This window comes from Pecten maximus, chromosome 12, assembly GCF_902652985.1.
Source record: "Pecten maximus chromosome 12, xPecMax1.1, whole genome shotgun sequence".
Lineage (NCBI taxonomy): Eukaryota > Metazoa > Mollusca > Bivalvia > Pectinida > Pectinidae > Pecten > Pecten maximus.
In genome coordinates, this window is record NC_047026.1 from 24,619,810 (window position 1) to 24,645,612 (window position 25,803).

At 34.4% G+C, this 25,803-nt stretch overlaps 2 protein-coding genes across 14 annotated transcripts in view; both read right to left on the minus strand.

Annotated features, from left to right (window-relative positions):
• The window catches only part of LOC117339393 (ADAM 17-like protease), a 54,620-nt gene extending 52,727 nt beyond the window's left edge, over nucleotides 1-1,893 (minus strand). For all 3 annotated transcript variants that reach the window (XR_004535183.1, XM_033900956.1, XM_033900955.1), the window contains exon 1: nucleotides 1,796-1,893. Coding sequence is in view for 2 of the 3 variants with exons in the window: in XM_033900956.1 (XP_033756847.1) it covers nucleotides 1,796-1,862 (67 nt within the window). In the remaining variant the exon portion in view is untranslated. The remainder of the gene's footprint in view (nucleotides 1-1,795) is intronic.
• Nucleotides 1,894-5,680: 3,787 nt separating this feature from the next.
• The window catches only part of LOC117339162 (leucine zipper putative tumor suppressor 2 homolog), a 90,634-nt gene continuing 70,511 nt past the window's right edge, over nucleotides 5,681-25,803 (minus strand). For 8 of the 11 annotated variants that reach the window (XM_033900587.1, XM_033900590.1, XM_033900585.1 and 5 more), the window contains one exon: nucleotides 5,681-10,567. In XM_033900587.1, the coding sequence (XP_033756478.1) occupies nucleotides 9,170-10,567 (1,398 nt within the window). In that variant the 3' untranslated portion in view covers nucleotides 5,681-9,169. Of the gene's footprint in view, nucleotides 10,568-11,652; nucleotides 12,375-16,229; nucleotides 16,472-23,808; nucleotides 23,932-25,803 lie in introns of those variants that run through there. The other 3 variants (XM_033900594.1, XM_033900593.1, XM_033900592.1) reach the window with 3 other exon arrangements.

Sequence of the window (25,803 nt, forward strand, 5' to 3'; positions counted from 1 at the left end):
TCGGGGTTAAATTTCTCCCGGATTTGAGCAGTCTTCCCTCATAAAACCCTGGAAATCTCAGACACTTCGGCCCTAATCTGATTATGTAATAAAAACAACCCCACCACCTGTGTAGCTGCCCTGGCCTGGGGCTTGGTGAGAGAGGGTCGGTCACCACTCATCGTGCATGCCTGCCGACCGGTGTATACATTACAACTGTATTTGGCTTCATTTGACATGGTCAGTTAATTTTGTGATTACAACCAGGATACATCACTTCAAGAACAAACACTGATAATATCTGCCAACAAGATTTACTCACATGAAAGCCAATAATGCCTTTCTTAATCGTAGCTGTAAGTACCAGCGTTTGTACTGCTGCCATCTTTACTTGGTCAATACTTATATAAAGTCGTAAATTGCCACAAAAATCTGGATTTCAATTTGGGTCAGAAAAAAATAAAAAGACTTTTTAAGAAGTTTGTTTTATAATGTCATAATAGAACTACTAGTAAAACAAAAAGAAATAAATTACCGTGTAATTATTATTTGAGAAAGGAAGGGAGATAATTTGACACATTTAGAAATATTTCAGAACAAAATAATGAAAAAAAAAAAATAAGGAGATAAGTAGTTGCTTTGTATACTGGTTGCAAATTTCAAGTGACTACATCATTAATAATATAATTCACTAAATACAGTTCCTTTCTATGAAATTTCTGAAAACATTTTTTTTTTAAATTAATTGTTTTCTTCTATTTTTTTTATTATCATTATTCTTTAAAATTAACCATTGTTGTCAAATTTAAATATCAAACTGTAGCCCCAGGTAATTTACACCTGCGCAAGCCCATGAGGAATATCACCTAAAAAAATGTCGATTTTTGAGATCTCCCTCATTGGAGGTTTCAGAGGTTAATTAACATGTATGCTAGTCTTCATAAAAAAATGACAAGTAGATATATGGTGATTTTATTATTTGCCTTAACAACATAATTTCTTCTACTTTCAATTTTTTATATAACTTTGTTTTGTTTATTTTCAACAGAACAGGACACCGTCTCCAGGACATTTCGCAGCTACAGGCAACATATACCAGGTTCAGTCAGGCATAGAGAATGCTATATATAGCCTATTGTAACAAATGTGTTCTATATGGCAGCCAAGCGTGACTGTGATGGATAAATGATAACAACCTAGTCAGCTACAGTCAATGTAAAAGATGTATATGTCTTCAGATTCTCGCTAACCTTTTAAAATAGTTGGCGACCATATCATCTTTAAAAGATTTAATATGCAAAATTTAATTACAAATGTAACGTTACAGAAAACAAATATATAGGCTTAACTCTGCATATCACAAATAGGAAATTAAGAACTAGGTTTCTTTGCACCTGCAATGATGCCACTGATTCGAATATTCTAATTAACATAATATTTCTCGTTTTATAATTCAGCGAAATACATTCATTAGATTTGTTAGAAGGACGTCTGTCGTCAACAGATCGAGCTATGTGATCACTGTGATGCAGCACATGCAGGCATTTTTTGGTCTGATAATTAACCCATCAAGTTAAAATTCAATATCCTCGATAAATACAATACGCATAAAATTATTCAGTACATATAATCGAAGATATTCGATATTAACTCTGGTTGTTAATTACCAGATACAAGTGCTTGTGGATGCAGCAAAAATACAATTGATGAAAAAAACAACTTTCACTTTGAAGGTGATGATCTTCTCCGTTCAGCTAAATTTGACCCCAGTTCTGAGGACAGGCATACTAACCGATCATTAAACATGAATACTTACAGCTCCACACCAGGTGGTAATGACATAATAGGACGATTATCCATAATAGTGAGGTTAGCCTCTGCATTCTGTCAAAATCCACAGCTATTTCGGCCGCGCCTGACTCAACCGGATGTTTGGGTGCTTGGGTCCAAATCAAGCTTTGATCCCAAGCAGATTTGGAATCAGCAATTGCGAATTTACGTCCAAACGCAAGTTGGTGTCATTTAGGACCAGCTTTTCGAAATCAACAGCTTAATAGCGTATTTTAGTCATATTTTGTGTTAAAATTGATAACAAATATTCTTTAAAGGGACATACAATTGATGAGCTTTTACTAAAGCTGTCAACTAAGGGGAGTTATCTCTCCTTACCTATCAGCTTGAGTGAAATTTCACGATCAAATTGCTGAAAGTACTGAAATGTTGCTTTTTCAGACGGGTTTTATTTTTCCTTGGCGAAAAAAAGAGATTGGTCTAACCTGGCACTGTGGCTCCCAACCAACTGATTTATGATTTAATTATGGTAATGACTAAACACTAACATAATGATATCTTCAATTAAATAATCAAATGTGGATAAATGTGGATCACAATTATTTTTATTAATTTGGAGAGTATCTCAGGCTAGCATTTGTTTACCTTTATCCTAGTGTTGGGACGTCTCATCAGAAAGCACGAGTCACTAGTTCGAGGCCCAACACATTTTCAATACTCCTTCCTACCTATTACATATTAAAAGTATCAATGGCTATAGGAGATTGAGAGGCCTCGAGGACTCAAATAACATATTTTTTTTTAATATTTTTTTTTAGGATGGAGGGGTCAGGGGCAAAGCATTTTTTTTGTGAAGGAGAGAGTAGTATAAAAGGGGAAACTTAAGGTCACCTTAACTGTAGCTCATGCAAGAGGGAATTTTCCTATAGCCTAGCAGGATGTGTTGACAGGTTGTTAAAGAAGTGAGTGGTTGCTATAGTTCCAGGCGCTGATAGGGTATTTTCATTACTCCTTCCTATTACACTCTAATTTACTAAATACCTTTTGAATTCGCAAAAATCATGTGTAGCAAAAAGCCGGGATTTATATTTTTTTATCTGCTTGTTTCTTTTTATCTTATTTACTTTAATTTATTGTATTTTTGCCGGTGAAATATAGAAAATCAAGTTAATAAAACTTATATTTTCACTACAGCGATGAGCAGTGAAAATATAAGTTTTGCAGTGAAAATATCAGTTTGCCGTTTTTGACCAATCAGAGTGAACCTTTGTATTAACCTCATTGAAACTTGTCGGTTTTTCCAATTGAAGCGAAGATATATGAATTGGTTATTTTACTGTATTTATGAAATATTTAGACCAGTTTTTGACCAGTTTTTGACAAAATACTAATTTGACGTGACCTTCATGCATTCAGATTCTCTGATAACAGCAGAAAACGCTTATATAGCGTAGATAACTTCTTTCAAAATGGCGCCGTCAAGATGACATGGAGTAATGTCACAAAGAGATGATGTCATGAATTCCCACACTTTTTGACACTTAATTTTTTCGATGTTCCTTATTTTGTTTTTAAGTATATAAAATGCAGTAAAAAGAAAATTGAATGGTTACCCATTTGATATAACATATATTTCACTAGTATGACAGAATAGTTCGATATTTAATTTCACTGGTGCTTCGCACTCGTGAAAAAAATTGATATTCTGTCATACTTGTGAAATATATGTTATATTAAACGGAAAATCATTCAATATCCTCTATTTATTTCATTTGTAATATCTTTTTTTTCTGGTAAACATTCACCTTTGCAAATAAATATATGGAGACTGTGTGTATTCTTTACCATAACAAAAGGGACCATTTTAATATTATTATTATTATTTCTCAATTCAAAATGTTTTATTTGGATTTTTGCTCCTTTTTTAAAAGATGAGGTAAATTTCTGGACAATTATTCCTAAATTACTGTTTATTTCTACTACAGACAGTATGAACTGTATGGCATCCAACCCCTACCAGTCACCACCTAGTTTGTTGTCATGGTTACCAAAACAGAGGTCTCTGATTAGTGAAACCATTTTTCAATCCAAACGAATAAATCTTAATGAATCTTTAGGTCAGTAAGTGAATGTTCCAGTAAGTCAATGTTCCAGTTACTATAACCCTCATTGACAAACGAAGTAGGCCTCTCATTTGTTGTTGGGGTGTTAGCTATCCTTGGGATGACAGGAATAATTTAATTTGCTGTTAATTATCAGCTATGTTTTGTAAAAGATGACTTATGTGGTATGCCCCAGAAGAATTTGGGATTTGCATTATGGCCCAACTACCTACTGCTTGGGGACCAAAATAAATCGGCTACCTCTATTGAGACATTTGTCAAACATTTGCCTCTGGCCTTATGGTTAAGGATCCACCCAAACATGAAGGTCATAAGAGGAGGTTGTGAGTTCTGTTACCCGACAGGGACAGACTATAGTATGAATAATATGTAATCACTCTGCTGTTTGAGGTTCAGCTTTCAGGTTGATTACTGACAAGCTTGTGGTTAGTATGATATGACTGGCAGAGTGTCATATCCAGGGGCCGTGGTGGCTGAGTGGTTAAGGTGTCCTGACACTTTATCACTAGCCCTCCACCTCTGGGTTGCGAGTTCGAAACCTACGTGGGGCAGTTGCCAGGTACTGACTGTAGGCCGGTGGTTTTTCTCCGGGTACTCCGGCTTTCCTCCACCTCCAAAACCTGGCACGTCCTTAAATGACCCTGGCTGTTAATAGGACGTTAAACAAAAACAAACCAAACCAAAGTGTCATATCCAGGTATGAAATTTCAGTGTGATTAAAAGTGTCAGTGGACCAATCATTCTCCACATTACCCTAGCTGTAACAAACATGTAATTGTATTGTCAACTTGTAGAAAAGTAAAACTGAGGTGGTTGTTTGTTTTGGTGGTTATGTAATAACCTAATGTGATGGTTCGTGGATATGGCCATTGCAGCTACATAGTACATTAGTGCTTTGTGGCTGAGCAGTTGAGTTTCCAGTCTATGTGCCGAAGTTAAGCAACGTTGAGCATGGACAGCTGTTGGATGGGTGACCTCTCCATTGTACCCATGTGAACGTTACATTTGGTGGCAGCGGTGGGATTTGATATCCTGTAGGGTTTCCTTGGCCAGCATGGAAACACAATGTTCCTGGAGACTCTTTGATGACTAGGAGGTTTAGTCATGAAGCAGCACATTATAACAACAAGAGGGACAGTTTTGTGTGCCAAGTATGCTTAGAGGTTGAATGCAGGAGAGCTTTGGCACATAGCTCATCTGCGAAGGGGATGATGTAATGGTTCATGGATATGAGCATTTCAGCTGCATTGTCCAATAGCTATAGATTTTGTGGGTGTGAAGTAGAGTGTCATGTCTATGTGCCGATGTTAAATGTCCTTAAGCAACATAATCATATATATGCCTGTGCTTGGTCTAGAACCTCGAGCTCTGTCCAATTGTCAATTAATTCTAAAAGCTTATCAAAGTACAGTTGGCCTTCCTTTCACAAACCAATATTGATGTTGTAAAACATATCCTTGAGGTTAGAAGCTAAGGTACGAATGTGAATAGACTTTGGTATATCACAACCAGTATTGGATGTTTATGTCGACTACTCTCTGTAACATTTATCAGCCAAAATGGGCCATTACCCTTGCCCTCATAATCCTTTCCTTTTCCATGCACACTGGTAAGAGGGTACCAGTCATCAGGTATATATTTCCTTGAATTTTCTTACAAACTTTTTTGTCAGCTATGGTTACAAGTCCCTCCTTCAAGCTGGCCAAAAGTATTGCGACATACATATACAAATAGTTTTCCAACTTAAACAACAGCAAAACTTGCAATGAAAACACAAACCAGGAAAATAATGTTCATAGAATTTATTCATTAATCATCATTTTTAATGATCTGCAAGCAAGACCAATCAATTTAATGAAAATTGCTGTTATGCAAAATTTCTATTATGACTAATTGTCAAACTGACCTTGACCCCCAAAAGTAACAGGTCACATGCATAAAATGCTTTTTATTTTTGTAACTGTTAGGAAATAATAAATCTTAGAAAAACTGTCTCACAACAACTGTAAAATACATATATATTTGAATGCATGAATGAAGGATTATTTTTTATTATTTCCATGCAAACATTTTTTCATCTCTATATCATTGTGTGTTATCATTTTAATGAAGGACATTAATTTAAAACAAGGAATGATTTGGAGGGTCAAAGGTCAAAAATAAGCTGCTATATTCCACATAGCTACAAATGACAATGACTGGATAAACTTGCTCACACTTAAAATGGATAATAAAATTGTGTCTTGACTAGAAAATCACTGGTTGTAATTCAACAACCACGAAAGACTCCATACAACTGAAGTTGGAATATTGAATTATTCCTTCAAGTAAATGCTATATATAATATCAGGGTTAGTATGTACATATCTATATAGGTAGTACCAATGTAGAGAAAACATGGCAACAGCTGTACCATATTTACCATATCTTGTGCCCCATCCTCTATACACTGTCCCTCCAATTCTGTGCCCCTTACAGTAAAATGGTTATTACTGTATCCTTGCATTTCAAAATCACATAACAACAATACTAAGGTAATCCCATCAATCATTTTCAGGCAGTTTCATATTATGTTGCAAAGATTTGCAGTAGATTGTATCAGTAAGAAATGATATCACAATCTGTCATTAAATATATAAGATTTATCTCCCCTACACTGCTAAGACTGGATTGAGTGCCGAAGTGTATAAAATATATGCAGTGGTCTAGCTGCTCAGACAAGTATGTAGTAATTAGGAAGGTAAATCAGTCATTTTAGTTCAGAAAACGCAATAAAAAGAAATGGTTAATTAGTAATGTTACATTGGGAGTATTATTTCATTAAGTATTTTACGCATCAAATATCCTACAAAAACATCCTATTATTTTAATATCTGCTTCTCTGAGTTTTTCTTAATTCAAAATTTAACCACAAGGTCAGTAAGTTATATTGTCATATCATCTGGTGCGTAATGTTCATAAATTTTGGACTGATTTTTATCATGTAGATTTTCTCAGGAATAATAACAGGCTGTAACACAAACTCACTGAATTTTTCACAGTAATTCAAGAGTTCAAGAATCCAGGAAAAGCTTATCAGTATGGAAGTCAGTAATGTGTTTCACTCAGAGTGAAGAAACTTCGTTAAAACTATAATTCTGATAAATCATAAACTTGGTTACCAGTGAAAAACATATTAAAATATTATACAAAAATGTAATTTTAGATACCTGAAGTTCCGAAGAAACAAAAATATCAAAAAATTATATTCTTGTATTTTCTTTTTTAAATCACAATTCTATTTAATGCTTTTTTGCTTGTATGAAAAATTAGTCAAAAATACAACTCAACATACTGCTACTTGTATTTGACATACCAATATTTCAGAAACTATATGATGAACATAATTATATGCTTTCACATTATATACTACAGTAATTAAAATTACCTTGCAAACAAGGGAAAAGACAAGAAAAACTGGAGGGATAATTTCCCCCAGGCTGCACTTGACCTGTAACGTAACTTGACCAGATTTTTAAATGCCAAGAGTAAGATCTGCATATACCTCAATTAAGAATAATCTGTTCTGTAAATTGTTTTTTCAATAAATATACAAGAGGTTCCAGTACAAGGACTTAATTTCTATCCACATATTTTTTTTTTCTTTAACAAGCGACTGCTAATGTATACAAAAGTTAATCATTAATAAGAAAAATATGCTGCCTTTAACATCTAAGTCTTACAATTAATCAATAATATTATGATGGAACAGACATTATAAATCTTGTGATGAAACAAAAGACCAAAATTCTGTTATTAAAATTTGTGGATCAAATTGTCTTTCTATAACACAGCACTTCCAATTTTCTTCATTTAAAAAGACATCAATGAAATGATGTTCTTAACGACCCGTAAGAGACAGCTGTGCCTAAAAATAATTTCCATGTACAGGGATTCTAAATATTGTTTCATGTTTCTAAAGATTCAGTTTCGCCAGGCTTTCCCTTGTTACTAGGTAGTATCAGTCTTTAATAATATTACCTATAATGCTTTTTATTACCTCATTAGTTAAACTCAGAATTTAGCCAGAGTGAATTCTGTCCCTTTCTGCCAAAGGTAAGACATTTTTAACAGATGAAATATCTGGGGTGGTCATTTGTTTATCTTCTGACAAAATTTCTTTTGTCTGGTGGAAAAGGCCAGAGGGTACATTGACTTTAAACCAAAAAAAAGCAAGCTTGGATTTTTTTACTAACATGCAATCATTTGAAAATGTTGGTATATATTGTATCTTGTAAAAATTTACCTAGATTAGAAAAATGAAGAATGCTAACAGGAGTTTTGTTGTTATTTCTAGTTAATAAAATTGTATTAATATGAAAATCATTTAAGTTTTTTCCCTTTGATATGTAATTATAATCAGCTTAAAACTGAAGTAGATATAGATATCTATTGTTAGCTACACAGCTTTCCAGATAACTCTGTCTTTGAAAAAAAATATAGGTAGGGAAATAATTATCTTATGATAGAATTAGTTAGGAGACGTTATTAACATAGAAGATTATAAAGTGCTGTGGAGTTATCATAAAAAAAAAAATTCTTGCCATACAATATGCAGGAAGTATTATACTGTCACGTTTGTTTATGACAACAGAGAAAATTACATATCTGGCTTCTCATTTGACTATATTTGTATTTTGTATATCATATTTATCTCAAAATATGCCCAAGTCGCAAAGTATAGGGGTTTGGTGATTTTATGGAACAGTGACACCAATAGACAGGTGTGGGCCTATTTCCTATGAGGCATGGGCTTAATTATTGGATGGTATGGAATATTTCTTGGTACAAATCAATAGAAACACTGGTATTAATGTATATGCCATTGACCTAACCTGTCGTCAAATCTCTATGCAATATGTACTTGTATTTCAACACTGAAATATAGATTTGTGAATTAAGTAGAACTGAAATCTAGATCTGTCGAATTGCTAAACGGCAATGAAAAACCAGAATGTTCTGTTGCACTCATCATGATCCAGTCACGTTCCGAGAAGTAAGAATATCATGTAAGTTTCTGTACTGAAATGAATATTTTTTTCACATTTTCTTAATATATACACAAAATGTATATTTGATTTCTATACACATTGATTCGCTATGTAAGTTCACAGGTATTCTTGTTTCGTATCACTCGGAATTCTTCTACATATCAATAACTCAGTTGAGGATTTCCAAGAATAATGTTTTGGTAAAAGTACAGTATAGCACCATAATCCTTATTGCACATAGCCACCCTAGCACACGGATTCCTCTCCATTGATAGACATGAGTTTAATATCCCTACTCTCAAGTTCCAGTGTCAGTTGTTCCACTTCTGCTTCAAGAAGCTTATTTTTACGAAACATTTGCACATAATTTAACTGGAGCTGTTTTTGATAGCGAATCACTTTGTTCTTTTCATCTGCCCATTGTTCTCTTTCTTTCTCAAGAACATCATGATGGGCTTCAATTTCATCCCGAAGTCGCTGAACCTCCTCATTAAGGCCTTCTCCAGCCAAGATGGAGGTTCCAGGGGATCTCACTCTATCACAATTAGGAGATTTTCCTCCGGATTTTAAATCTTTTTCACTAACACAAGATGTGTCCATTTCTATTGAAGATTCTAGAGAGACCCTTCGCAAACTGTCTTTTAAAGACTGAACTTCATCAGTTCTTGCAACGATTTCTCTAAATTTTTCACCAATTTCCTCATCCTTATCCAAGAGTTCCTGTTGTTTTTCCTCTAAGTCTTTACGTAGCTGAATAACTTCTTCAGTTTTAAGAGCAAGACTGTCATTCAAACTGTCCACAGTTAGATGCAAGTCACTTTCATTGTCATCCGAAATTGACTTACTATGTGACGAAATGTTTGCTACTTCTAATTCTAGTCTTTCAGTTTCCTGCGCATATGACTTCACTTTTTCTTTCAGCTCTTCATTTTCGGTTTTACTCCGATCACATTCCTCCTTCATGGTTTTCTTCTCCTGCTGTAATTTGTACACCTGCAGTGACAAAACCTGCTCTGTTTTATATGACTTTCTCTGCTGTACTTTAAGTTTCTGATCATATTCATCTTTTACTTGTTTCATGTCATGAGACCAAGATTTTTTCTTTTCCTCATAAACCTGAAAGATGGCTTTTTCATTTTTTTCCATTACATCTCGTAATGTATTGATCTCTGCATCCTTCTCCTTCAGCATAGCCTCCAACTCACCTACTCCGCTGTCACTAGGGGAAGGAGTCTGCACATAGCCATCTAAACGATTCACAGAAATGCGACTCATATTTGACGAAGGTATGGACTCTGAACGTTCTGGAGTATATTGTTTCTGACTTTGTCCATCACTCGAAAAACTCGTCGAATGATCACTGTCCATTTGAAATGAGCGAATAGACTCTGGCCGATCTGGACTGAACTGTTTGCTGTGACCATCACTCGAGAAACTAGCCGATCGGTCGCTCTCCGTGTTAAGCGATCCATGTGACATATTTGCAACATTACGCTGATTGGTCATTGGATAGTCCTGCGACCCATACCCATCATCCTGCTGAGAGTACTTCCTGTGGTCCACCATCCGGCGAGTGTTGACGTAATTATGGTTCAAAACAACAGGCTTGAATGCTATAGGCTTGATGATTCCACGGGCTGGTGACTGTAAAGAGAAAAGAAGAGTTAAATACTGTACAAGAAACCTTTGTTTTGATGATTGAAAATTAATACTGTAAACACGCATACTTTAATTGTCACAGTTAAACTTACGCAGTTAATTGAATTTAAACAGATTGGTGAAATGATGAATTATCACCTACAGTATCTGGCACAGAAAAAAATATATAGAAAGTGCAATTAATCATAATCAAGTCCAATGATTCTAATGCACAAAGTCATCAAAGTGATCATCAGTATACTATGCAGGTTTACAGTATTACAGGTTTTCAGATATCCGATTTAAACATCATCTACAACACTTATTTACTTACAATTTCAGTACGAAAATCCTGCATTCTGTACCAAAGCACATTACACAATAGACTTTAACCTAACTTTGCTTCTCAAATCAGTACAGGTGTTTTAGCCCTAAGCCTTCAGCTGATTACTGGCAGTGGTTAGTGTTGATGTGTCTCAACTTAGTTAGCAAGAAATTAGGATATCAAACAAAAAACGCTTCCAGATGCTTCCTTATCGGAACTCTTCATAATTAGAGGCACATTTAGCATACTGTCTTAATCTGACATTTCCCTGCGGTTGATTTTAGAAGTGAAACAAAGGTACACTATAAGTTCAGAGGTACAAACTGTAGGCTGTTTATACTGACAGAAAGTCTTAAAGAAGTAAACAAAATCTTGATACCCTGGTAACCGGAAAATTAGATATCTAATATAAAATACATTACACTATTCTAAACAATTGATGAAATTCTATAATAAAATAGATCAACTATTTTTGTTTTGATATAAAGAAGTCTGAATCCACAAATTCAAACATCTCCTGCAAATTATAGTAAAGCATAAAAAACCAGATGCAGTAGAATTATTTCACAAGATATAGATCCTAAATTATGTGATATGATAGACTGACCCTGTAAGAGCTGAAAGTGTGTTTGGTGATGACATTATACATGTAAATACATTTAGTTTATAAACAGACCTAACTGTTTATATAGGTCAACACACCACTGTAAGCTGACATCAGGTATATTTATATTATCATATAACAATGACATCAGTGCCTACATACCATATTTGGCTTCATGATGATGTGTATACCTACACCACAGATATCATATTCCATTTTGAAATCTCATCTTGAACACTAACACCAGTAATTAAAATCCAGGTATCACAGTGATTCTGTTACAGTATGTATATACTGATCCAGATTTCAGCATTAACTCTATATTCAGTACATACAGAATTAAGTCATGCCACCAAATAACTGGTACTATATACTGGAAAAACCTCAATTCACTGGTATGACAAAAATACGGCTTTGTCACCTAACAATCTAGTGACGTACATACAGGTATCTTTTACTATATCCAGGTGCAAAACTTTAGTCAGTTTATTTGAGGTATTTAGATAAACTATGATTTTAGGTATAAACTTTAACTTAAACCGACTGTTTTTAAGTGGTCACAGTATACTGAGGTATGAAACTATAATCCACTGTCATTGTCAGCTTCATGTATCTGAAGATAATAAACCTATATCCAGATGTAACACAGTCAGATTTGTCCACTCCTGATATAGATCGAATGTGTCCATGAGGAAAATATAAAATGCTGATTCAACATTGCCACTATACAATATTTTTATCCTTTGTCAAATGGATGTAAAACACCTAGCTATAACACTCAGAAGGTGAATCCTCTACAGGTAAAATAAATCACAGGTAGGACTGACGGGATATCATTCAGTGACAGTCGAGTCGTGTGACTGTAAATCGGGGTAAATTCTACCCAGTAATGATAACAGTGGAGCCCACTGCGAAAGGACAGACACTGTCCAACTCCAACGACCTTTGCTTGACAAATGTGAAACAATTACACCCATCCATTATCAGCCGAGATATTTAAAGCATCACACACCCTTTTCCGCTATCTAGCACTAAATCTGGGTAGATAAACGTTTCGTCTGTGATGCGACAATTATTCCAGATCACCTGTCACTGGCGTATAGTTAAAGATTATATTGCACACTTTCAAGTCGGACGACAGAATGATATAGGACTAATGGTACTCTTCCTCGATTCATTTTGGATTTTTAAATAAAATTTCAAGTACAAAGTATATAGATCCATTGAAAACCTGATATGGATCGACTTTTAAAAAAGACTTTGTAAACTAGGGCACAAGACAACCTGTTGAAAGCTTCAGATTAATGGTTTTATTTGATGTATTTTTCAATGCCTGAATATAATATGTGACGACACATACAAAACTTGGTTGCCAGGTACATACTGGTTAATGTATCGGACAACTTGATATAAACATGAACGTGCAAACTACACTCCTTATCTTACTTTGTTGCCTCCAAAGCACTTGCATATATTTATGTTAGACTTAAAAAACCTAGAATATTTATAAATACGGATTAATAAAATCTTTTCTGCTCAATGATCTCCAGGAACTGCTAGTAAGTAGAACATTAAATTATTGTCATTTTCTATAGACAATTAACACAGGTTAGTGTGGATGTCCCAAAACATGCCATCACTTTGGGCATCTAGTCACACACAGTCTGACTTCATTAAATTAAATTGAATTACAGTAAAGGCCAGTAAACTGATCAATGTTCAAAAGAGAAGTGAAATTCTCCAATGTAACATGATAGGTTGTAATTATGTACATCAACATTCCAAATCCACAGTTCCCTGATATTCACCCAGAGTACAAACTTCACTCTGACCTGGATCAGGTTTATCTACAAAGTGCTTGAAGTCTAAGATGTCAATGAATTTAATTCCAGTAAAATGACATAAGAGCTGCACTAGCTGCAACATGGATGTAAATATTTTGATCTTTCAGTAATAGGATTCTTTAATTGGATTCAGGCATGTGGATCAATATAATGTTTGGAAAATATTTTCTCATAGAAGCACGATTAATTCAGTGATTTTTTTAAATCGTATTTGAATTCTAGTCTTTTATTAACTTCAAATAATGTATGTTTTCCAACAAAACAATACCAAAGCAAACTGAATGAGATCCATCATCATCATATCCCCAGATAAATACAAACTAATTTAATAATATGACCATAAAATTGTACCTCAAGCCAGCAAATAATGGAATCACACGTCTTCAGGACCAGAACAAACTGAGAAATAAATTTCAAACCATATGATTTACAAATGCAATATGAAATGTGGCTTTTTTTTTTACAGCCATTGGAGTTCTAGAATATACCCTCTGTTTTCTTTATAGTTTCATTTTATTTGTGTCTCAATACACTGCTAAATCACTTCAAACATGCCAAAAATTATTTTGAGACAAAATGCCAGACAGTTCGGGGAGAGGGACAAAAAAACTAACAGTGTGGACGACTACATGAGTAAAACATTGCCCATGAATGAAAAAAAAAAATTCTTACAATAAACAATTTTCCCCTAACAAGTCCTTTTATTGCCATTTGCAGACAGAGAAAGCTGTAGACATCCAGGTGTCACAATAAAATGAGGTGGTATAGCTCTTATAAAGGTAACACTACCCCATCTTTACTCAGTGGTCCCCTGGTCCATTCCCCTCTCAGCAGGGGAAGTAATCATCTTATACCTTTATCAAAGATAAAGTTATTTTATGATTATAAGTAGTATAATTACTACCTACCTATATACTGTAAGTTTTCTACCCTCCATCTAAGAGAACACTAGACGCTTGAAATGGTGGCACATACTTGCCTAAAGTGATGGGAATAAAGAAAGGCTGGGTGTTATTGTAACCCCCTAGGGATTTCCTTAGCCAGTATTGGCTGGAGTAGATCTGTAGGTATAGACATTCATGTCTGTAAGTTAATTACATGTTTGTGTTAGCATGATTTGCCAGCAGGAATTGCAGGTATGTGACAGGTATATCTAATAATCCAGGTATATGTACTGAGATGTTGATTTGAGAATTTTGTAACTGTCTGTTAATGGACTCTACCTATCCCATAATAAACATCCATGAGTTTTCATATCAATCATCAACAAAGCCTCAGGTTTTTCACAAATTCCAATCACTGGATTTCATTGGTCAGTTGGTTGACCACAGGATTTTAATGATCATTTATTTTAATATTTATTTTAGGGAGACCCAAAGCTTTTCTGATAAGGTATATATATCTAGATAAGTCTTGTATTGACTTACACCAAATATATCATATACATACAGGCAGAGTATGTAGCAAACATGCCACAAGTAAGCCAGGTTGATTGTCATCTGGCTGACACACACCTGGGACTTATCAGCCATTAGTTATACATCCCCTGGTACTGTCATCTGACTCCTAGCAATCTCCTGTTATCACAGCTGAACCACTTCACAGATCTATAACAATCACACGCCCTGCTTTAAAAACCTTGATTCATGAAAATTTTCACCTATAATTTTCTGAAAATTATCTTGAAAATAATGTCAAACTTTCTAGGATGCAGCTTTAAAAACTCATGAACCAACATTTTTCACAAACTAGCTTTTGACCGTTTTCATATATGATTTATCTAACGGGTGGTATTACCAGTAATTAGCATAATTTTATAAGATATCAAACCGATGATATATTGAGGATGCCTACTGCTTGTTTTTATGCCAAAGTTTGCAAACAGAACATGCAATTTAATAAATTTCTGTTGAGAAGACAGTTACATTCACCATTATCAAAAGAAATACTAAAAAGAATTTTAAAGGTTCAAGGTATACTGCATCAGCAATCAATGAAGTCATGTGATTCTATAAATTCAAAAATATTAATTTCTACACTTGCATCACGTCTATATATATATATAAATACAGCTGACCTTGACCTTTCCCCTATAGAAGGAGGCCTCCTTGACAGCCTCCCCAGGCCAAAGTGATTGATGGCCACAAGTTAGACAAGCTGTCATATTATACAGCAAATATTATCTTATTCCTACAGTTGATTTCTTTGAAATAAAAAATTGACCATTATACAGGAAATTTAGCTTTGATATGTCAACATTTATCCAAGTCACCATTGAAGAAAATGACAACAACAAGTCACCAGCTAGCATCATGGGAGGAAACACTAATGTCAGTTTGAACATGGGTATCAACAGAAAGTACATCAACAATAAAAAAAAGGCTTCGATGGCTGAACATTGAACAAGGCAATCAGAATGAAAAAACAACTGAAAATAAGGACGATTTCTAAGGTTAGAAGGTTCCAGCTGCTGTTCCAAGTGTTGGGGGTTTAGATGCACTGCTAAGAAAATAGGAAACATCTTACTGATAAGATTAAACATATAAACACAATATATTAAGTTGTTCAAATCAGTAAATATTCTCTGCCAGGAATCTACAAAGGATCTAGTAAAGCATTTGACCAATTACAACAGTGACATAAATCCCTGTATTTACTACATTTATACACCTAAGGACAGAATTTAATCTTTCTGTTTGAAAGTGAAATCCATTTCCACCAGACAAGCACGATCTTATCTTGATAAATTTCTGGGATGGAGAGTGAAAACTGTACAGGAGATTGATATAGTTAAGGTGATACCTATACAACTGTTCTATCCCAGACTTACATCAATCGATATATCTACTGGTAAAACTGTATATCACAAGCAAAGATCAATGATCAAGTCTTTACCTCGAGATCTCCACTGTGAAACATTGGCAGATGGTTACTTAACATCCAAGCAGCAACTAAATCTACATCTGATGCCTTTTAATTGTGTGTTGTTGCGTCTCCTCTGGTTCTGTAGGGAATTTTTTTCCAATCAGGTTCCTGATGCTGTCATGCCAAGTGTACACAACAGAAAATTTATACCACAAGAAATGTTTTTTTGCTGACTCCCAAAAGGAATGTCTAATCAACTGCATCAGTAGTTATATTCCTTTAATCAACAGAGTATCTTTCCAGGCATTTTGCTGAGGACATCTTTAGAAATTATCACAAACACAGATACAGGAATCATCAACAAAGATTATCCGACTCCTGGCATATTGGAGAGCTGAATCTCAAATCCAAACCAACTTCCTTTAACATCAAATCAACAAACCTGGCTGGTGTCCATTTGTGTTGTCAGACATGTTGGATGAGATACCATACTAAATGTTGTACAATATGTCACCACAGTCTACAGCAGGTCAGCATGCATACATCACTGTCAACTTCCTGTATATTAGTCACGCTCCATTATACATGCTTCTTCATATTCCATACAAACGTTCAAGCCACTGAAGCACCCAGCCATTATGTATCATCACAAGATTAACTTATTCCATATATTCCCAAACCACACAATCAAATAATATTCTCATAAAATGTGAGAAGAATACTCTAAAATACATTTAGTTATCTGGTTTATCACTGTGACAGAAATTTCTAAAACCACTATAGACAGATTTAGTTTGGAGAAACCTTTCAGAGAATGTCAATGAAATGTCGGTGAGATAAATGTATGTCTACAAGGTGTCACACCGCCAATTTGTGACATCAGCACAATGCTATAGATACAAAGCTATCCCTTTACCTGTGATCACACACCATGGAAGCTGCAGGTAGAATAATATGTTAATAAACACCAGCATGAATTTTACCTACAGAAGGATTCTAAACAAACGGCTGATGTCATAAATCCAACTGTTTACAGGTAAATCCCTCAAATCTGTGTCGCAGTTTTATTGACCCTGCACAAGTAGGTATAGACAGGTAAATGTTTGCAGGTATATACGCACAGACAATAGATCTCTGTACACACTCGTTACACTCCTATAAGATACATTTATCATTTAATCAACAGTCATGCTGAAGTCATTAACAATTCAAATATCATCTAAAAAAAATTTAAGGCGTACATACAAGTTGGGAATTAAAAATAGCTACTATCTAATCATATGTTCCTACCATTTATCTTTATTCTCTCCTTATATCTATAATGAAAGACATGAAATGAGTTTGATTTGATACAGTCAATAAAGCATTCTTCATCTTAAAAGTTTGATATATAAGTATAGTCAAGTTCACCCAGCCATGTCAACAAGTCACAGATCTCCTCATTTACATTCAGACACCAGAAAGACAAGGAAACGTTTACCAACCTTTCCTGCATGTAGTATGTACCGGACTTTGATATACTATGTACTATACACAGCTTATAAAGGGACACTGTCAATTACCATAACTGTCTTTTTAATTATACAGGTAAAATATACAGGTTACATATAATATATGGTTAATTAGAGCAAAACCTCACTATGCCCTTAATTTCTTTATAATTATAACATCAATTTATCATTTTTGTCTTTTCCTCTAAATTAAATTCTAAGCTCTGTATTGTACAGTATTGCAAAATGGACCCTTCGGAGAGCTAATTTTTAATTCATTGGATACACAAATAATTGCATTCAAATGATTTTAAAGTACATTTAGATGTTGTAAGCATACTGAATTTGACCACACAGATGTCAATGATAACCAACATTCTATATAACAGTAACTTGTGAGTGTATACAGGCCTCTGAAGTGGTACCAAAATATAACATTACATCAGGGCCAACAAGATGATATAAGTTTATATTAACTTGTTTTACAATTGTTATAAAATATATCAAGTTCACATTTTTACATTTTAACATTACAACACCAAGGTATTTAAGATTGTCTACCAGAAGTAAATTGAATGACCAATTACAATCAGTAAAAAGTTATCTGTACCTTATACTGTACATATGGAGAATATTGAATCCTCGTGTAATGTAACACAGGTGGGAAATCCAAAATATGTATCGTAGATCAAAATCCCAAATGTACAACAAAGTATGGCTGCTGTGTAAATTGTCCAGCTGTCATCACCTAGCTGTTACACTGTACAGGAGTCACTATAATCATATACAGGTCTATTACAGTCACTATATATACAGGCATAACCTACATGTGTATTGGTGGTCCTAGTCAGAGTACAGTCATCACTTTGCATAATTCATAAGAACAAATGAAAACTGACCATCATGTACAGGTAGAAGTGTATTAGCTATGTACAGTCATCGTCATGCATAACCATTAGGACAGACACAGACTGACCACAGTGACATCATCTTTTATATATGTCCTCCTTATGCACCTACACCTTTGAGGGTCAGGACACTTGCTGACCAATAGAAGGTGTTAAGCACCATACACACCTGCAGCATTTCATAATACACCTGTATACACAGATAGCATTTGACTGTCATATTCCCATCCCTGTACCACACTGTAATTGTGAATGGACTCTACTTCTCATTGATTTTGGTCCATCCACAAAATACTATAGGTGTGCAGGAAAAAACCTAATCACAGAACTTTACCTATCTTCCCTAATTATCTATATCTACAAGAGTTCCACAAGGTCATAAACATAGGAAATATTTAAGAGTAATATCAAATTTGATTTTATTTGTTGAAAAGCAAAACTGACATTAGAAATTGCACAATATTCAATTATTATGACAAGTTATTTATAAAACATTGGATATTCAGTACTTATTTATTTTAAGGTGGGGGCCACAGTGTTTTTCTCGGGGTACTCAGGCTTTCCTCTACCTCCAAAACCTGACACATCCTTAAATGACCCTGGCTGTTAATAGGATGTTAAACAAAATAAGCCATTGAACCAAACCAAACATTATTTTAAGGGAGATAACACTATCACAATTCAGAGGTACCAGGTATATTACCTGAAAAGTTCATGGTATAATTTTGAGGATTATGTAAGCTTTATATTAACTGACAATCACTGACCTCTTATCAATTAAGAAAATCTACATTCAAATAAGGTTCACCTGAATTTAATGGCCACTATTATCAATGATAAGGACAATTAATTAATACCTACATAACAGTTGTGTATATTTCTTATCAACTAAAATCTTACTAGTTTGACCATTCATCTGAGTTAGGCTAGAGTTAAATTAATGGTCACATTTTCTACCAGACCTTTAAATATTGACTTTCAAGTCTTATTTAGTGACCTTTTATATCCCTCAAGGTCAAATAACTGTTTCCAAATAAGGACAAAATCAATGGTATATAAACCTAATGCCAGTGTGGCCTTAAGTTTTCACCTGAGAATTACCTGTGGGGTGTAATACACATTAACATCCCTGAGGAGAGTTAATTACTGCTATATACCACCTGTCAACTGATTACGAAGCTATGTTGTATAACGTTTTACCTTCACCAGGTGTGTCATTAAAGCTAATGTCATTGCCGACCTCATCATCCACAGTTAAATCTATACGGAGAGCCAGATAGGGTTCTCGTTTAATTACACCCAAAAGAGATTTCAGCATATTCATCTACAGACAATTAACACTGAGTAATCAGTTCATTACCACACAACACAATACCACACATACCAGTATCATCAACAGTACATTAGAGACACATAGTCTGTGCTGATTTTCATTTTTATATCATTACACATTTCTTTGTAAAAATTAACTTGATTTTCTTTACAGGAAGACAGAAATAATCAAATAAAATCTGTTTTGAAAAATCAATAGTTCATGGCTATATTATAATGAAAATTATTTTGAAAACAAAAATAGGATTACATAGTAGTTATTTTGTCAATAGTCAAGGCAACATTAAACAGCAGATGGTGGCTTATTTACTCTTAACATATTATATAATCTTGGCAAATTCAAGTGGCTAGCATAATGATGATGATGTCATAATTTAACACACTGTTTTCAGTAGGAAAAGCACTAAAATCAGATTAATGCTAAAATCAGTTCACCATTGAAATATGTATATTTACAGTATATATTTAAAACAAAATTCTTTTTTGTTTCCTTCAGGTTTTTAAAAAAAAATTATTACACTTTTCCATCTTATTCCTGGACCTGTTGCTTGTAAATGACATTTCAAGATGTTTTTATTTTGGTGTTGTTTTTTTTACATCAGGAGACAATTTTGTTTAAAACAATTTACATAAAACATGTATAAATGTCAATTTCAACTCTCATTTATTTAAACTTGTCAAAAATGTCAAAAAATGTAAAATCTTTAACACCTGCATGAGCCCCCAGGAAAGATCACAAACAGAATTGATATACTGTAAATCATATACCACAGGTGTGACAGATTTTTTCCTTCATCATCTGTTTGAATACCAGTATGCATGTGAACTCACTCACTCAGAGGTCGTGATCATATTTTATCTTTATTCCATTGTCTCCATTAAGGATCAAATTAACATGGGACTACATGAAGTGTGATGCTCTAATGATTGGATGTTACTACATATATATACTAGCCAAGTTGGTAGGAAGTAGCTATTATTTACCCCCTCCAGAAAACAACTTGTCTTATTATGTCAATATTTTGTACCTATACATATAAATAATATCTTCAATATGGTACATGTAACAAAGGTAATTTTTATTTCATTGTGTCAGGATTGGATCAAGGACCTCTCCGGTTTACAAACATGCTGCTCTATCAATTGAGCAAATGAGCAGGTCTTTCTATATACGCCAATCAAGTCAGTAGGAAGTGGCTCCAAGTATCCCTAACCAGGATGACACGTTTAGCAATAATATGAATGGCCATATAGGTAAGGGTTCTACAACCATCTGAAGCACCCCAGCACCTATACACTCAATAATTAGTTGACAATTAATGAAATATTTTTTACAGTTGAAATCTATATATTTATACTGAAACCATCAGAAATTGTATAATTACGCCTAATTTGAATTTTACAATCATCCTCTGATATCATTAATTTCTAAAGAATGAGACTTGATTACGCTGTTCTTAAACACTGCAATAAATACACACCAACTGAATTCAAAAACAATACCCACAATGCCTCTTAGGTCAAAGGTGAACAAACAACCACAATAAAACCACACAGGTATGAAATAGATCTATCAACATGTATTGATCACTGTGATACATTTTGAAGTGATGTGACTCATAGCTCAGTTTTCTGTAAGTTTTATCTAGATTCTATTATGAATATCTTGGATCATTTAACACCCGTTTTAATCATGATTCAAATCGGGGGCCATCTCGTCCAGGTCCATTGATGATTAAAATGATATCCATTCCTTAAAACAATTAAATGACATTCCTCAAGCATGAATCAGGAACTAAAAATGAATGATCCAAACTTCCTAATGATCATTTAAATAGCACAGATTTAATTTTTAACCTTTAATCTATATTTAAATAACGTACGTACATTTCATTCATCAAGACTCTTGATGAATGAAATGTACATACGATATTTAGATACATCTCAAACAGAAAACATTTATAATGTAATAACAGGAATATAAAAGTTAATCTAGAATGACAGAACATGAACTACTGTAGACAAAGATTGACTGAAAACTCTAGAGCAAATAATGCATTACTACAATACTGAAACTTTTACAAAGAATACCTGTCATAAAAAGCTATAGTAAATCTGAGAAAAGAATATCCTAATAATATAAATGTGAAAAGAAAGAAATTCACCTGTATATATCAGCCATCCTTCAGATAAGTAGCTATCTCAACAGCCTCATGATTGTCTTAAATATGTTTACTTAGAGAAGTTTTAGGTCAACACCTGACTCGAGTCTGTGTCATGTGATGTAAGGATATACTATTTACCATGGCGACACTGGCATTTTGTCGTGATGGCGACATATACGCCTCATTGGTATATATCCCGTACTAGGCCTGTAGGATTTAAAAACGGATGTTTCACCCAGGCGACCAGACATATAAGTTTACCACAAACTTAGCTTAGTAAAGTTAACCCATGCAGCATTTCACTCCTTCATGATCGAGAAACAAACAGTCTGCCAATGTATGCAATGAGTGGTCAACCAGCTAACATAAGTAAAATTTACTTTGTCTCCTAGATGTACCACATGACCAGCCCTTGAACCCTAATTGCTACTTCCAAACTGTAGGTGGACAACTGGTTGGGCTTCTTGGCTATATACCAGCAATTAAGTAAATATACATAGTTTTGTTGTATGTATACTCCTCACTTTCTCAAAGTCTTTGCCACTGAAGACAACACCACTGGTATATGTCATTTCATATCTTTTAAAGTTCATTTTTAGATAATCATATTGATGACGTGTTGTATTTACATAATAAAAAGTATCATTTAATTAAACCATGTTGATCAGTTATACCCTGAAGAATTTCAAATCAAAGACTCTGCCACATACAAGATGCTCACCTTGATCAGGGACATATAATAAGATTATACGTCCCTGCCTTGATCTTCCCTTACAGAGTATCCAAAATGCATGTAGATCGAATCCAGTTTCCTGCCATTCCCCATTAGATTCAGTAGTAAAGGTTCCATCTATTTAGTAGTACACTTAACCTCTGAGATTCATAACTCATATAGTCAAATTCTGCATGTCCAAAAAGATAGCTTCGAAATGCAGTTGTTGAAATAAATTTCTTATCAATGCATGTATTCTTTTCAGAATCTAACATTTACAGAACTTATAACTGATGCAGATCAAACATCAGTGTTGAAAAACTATTTGATATGCCTCAAATGTTCAGAGCCAATATTCCTTTCATCATGTACGCACTCTACCTTTGGAATGGGCATTAATTGACTTAATTCACCAAATTAATCTACCTGTCTGAACTCTGTGCATCCAGGTCAAATTCCACTGTCCTTGCCCACTCTTTCTACTATCTAAGTGTCATCTTATTTTACGACCGGAAATGTTGCGGAGTGGAACGAAGAATCCACTTCTAATCACAGTGCTAGTATCAATTAACAAGAAATCGTTCAATTATTGAAGATTTTTAAAACTGTCAGAATATGGTGTCGTAAATGCCCTGAAACTAAGCTCTTCATATCATTGACAGATGATCAGCAGTCTAGTGATCGACAATAGAATTCTCCCAACTTACACACTGGTAAACAAATGATCTTTACAAAACGTGACAACTTTAAATGTCCCGGTGTCGCCATGTTGATGTTTAGCCCTTCCTTAGCGTACAAATATCTATATATGAAAAGTTCAATTTGAAATATTCTATATCAGACATCTGCTACAAAATCTGGAAAAAGTATGTTTAATTTGTTTTAGAACTCAGCAGAAAAATGAAAATATGACACTCACATCGGCCAAATATTAATTTTTGAGAAAATTGATTTTTTTTTTCAATAAGAAATTGCAAGCATAACTGAAGGAAAGTAACTTACATTCAAGATATTTCTAGGCTTCATGGTTGTACGTCTGATAGTAAAAAAATCCAGTAACTTCCATTGAGGGATGATGACTGACAGTACCGTCCACCTTAAGGCATGTGAGTAACAGAGACCTATATATATCTACTAATATACATTAGTATGTCCCAATACACAGCTGATTGATTTGTCACCTATAATTGGAGTACGAAGCCAACAGGTCTACTCACCTCGTAGGAATCTCTAAATATGGACTTGACACCTATACATATACCTGTCCAATACACAAAACTGTTATAGTTAAACTATTGCTCTATAACACCAAGGCGGAATTGCTTGTGTATTCTCCAAAGAACAATAAGACTGTGAATAAACAATGCAGGTTTGTTTACCTTTATCTACCTGAGATACTTACCTTAACCATCTACCTGTGTGGAAGCATGCCAAAATTATTGCTTACATAGGTATTTGTGTTATTAGTCATTCTCCAAACTGAAGTTCAGACAAGATATGTAGGCAACGATTATCTCTCCCCTTACAGCTGATCCGCCTGATTACCCATGATTACCAGTTGTTATCTGACCACTGCGGACATTGTTATGACCAACAGGTGACACATGCCTTGATTTAGTTACAGGTAATGTCATCATGATTGTTTGTCAATCAATGAACCAGTGGTCAAGTTGGCCCCATATTGTGTACACACAGTCAGAGATCAGTCAATTCCGTTAATTGGTTTTCCTGCAGCCAAACTGGTCAAATGACCAAGATAAAAATCTGGCTATTTGGCATTTTAAATGATTTCCCTGTAATGCTTATTGTACCTATTTCCTTACTCCAAATCACCAAGTCATTTGGTGTTTTGACATCTAGATTTTCAATAAGTAAAAATGTTAAGATTAAGTTACTTTGAAGACAGCTAGCTTCTGCCATATAGCCATGCATTATTCCTTTAGACCAATTTCAGTATAAGTATGCTTATTATGTCAAAGCTAAATTTCTCTATAACTGACCAAATTTTATTGACTTTTGAAAAGTCAAAGCTAAGTTTCTCTATAACTGACCACATTTTGTTGACTTTTTAAAATTTATTTTTATCATTGCATAGTAAGCCTTGAATACACATCACACCAAGCAAATTTCCAGGTACTGGCTAATCAAATCTTAGGATTTCAACATTCTTTTTTAATTAGAGTAATTCCTTAAAGTACTTTGATTAAGTAAATTTTATCTCTGGGACCTTGAACATGAGACAAGATCATTTGTTCTACCTTTTCATCATTTGGTTTGTTTGGTTTGTTTTTGTTTAACGTCCTATTAACACCCAAGGTCATTTAAGGACGTGCCAGGTTTTGGAGGTGGAGGAAAGCCGGAGTACCCGGAGAAAAACCACCGGCCTACAGTCAGTACCTGGCAACTGCCCCACGTAGGTTTCGAACTCGCAACCCAGAGGTGGAGGGCTAGTGTTAAAGTGTCGGGACACCTTAACCACTCGGCCACTGCGACCCACCTTTTCATCAATTATCAGCTTAAAGCTTCATCCTAGGAGTTTTACTAGCCAATTATGAAATGCTGTATACCAAATATTCGGCTCGATCGAGAGACACCAACATTCTTGTTGAGAGACACCAAAAATATGGGTCGTATTAAGAAGTGATACTTAACAGGCTCAGGCCATATAAGTAGTTATTTTGAGGCTCTCTTATCTCAAACAATAATTTGTAAAATCTATTTTAGTAGAACAATTTATAGTTTACCAAAAATGTTTTATGCCAAGTTAACTAAGTACCCGAAGGTTCTTGTTTGAGCTAAATGCATTTCCCATTGCATACCGTAGGCTCTCTATGCCATTTTCTGTAATTGAGCCGTTGCAGTTAAAATGTTGTTGAAAACACTTGCTATAAGAACAACCCATATGTTAAAACTGTACAAGTAATTTCAATTTTTACTACCGATAAATGTCAAGGTAACATTCAAACAAGGAAAAAGTATTGTTAGCTACACAGAATT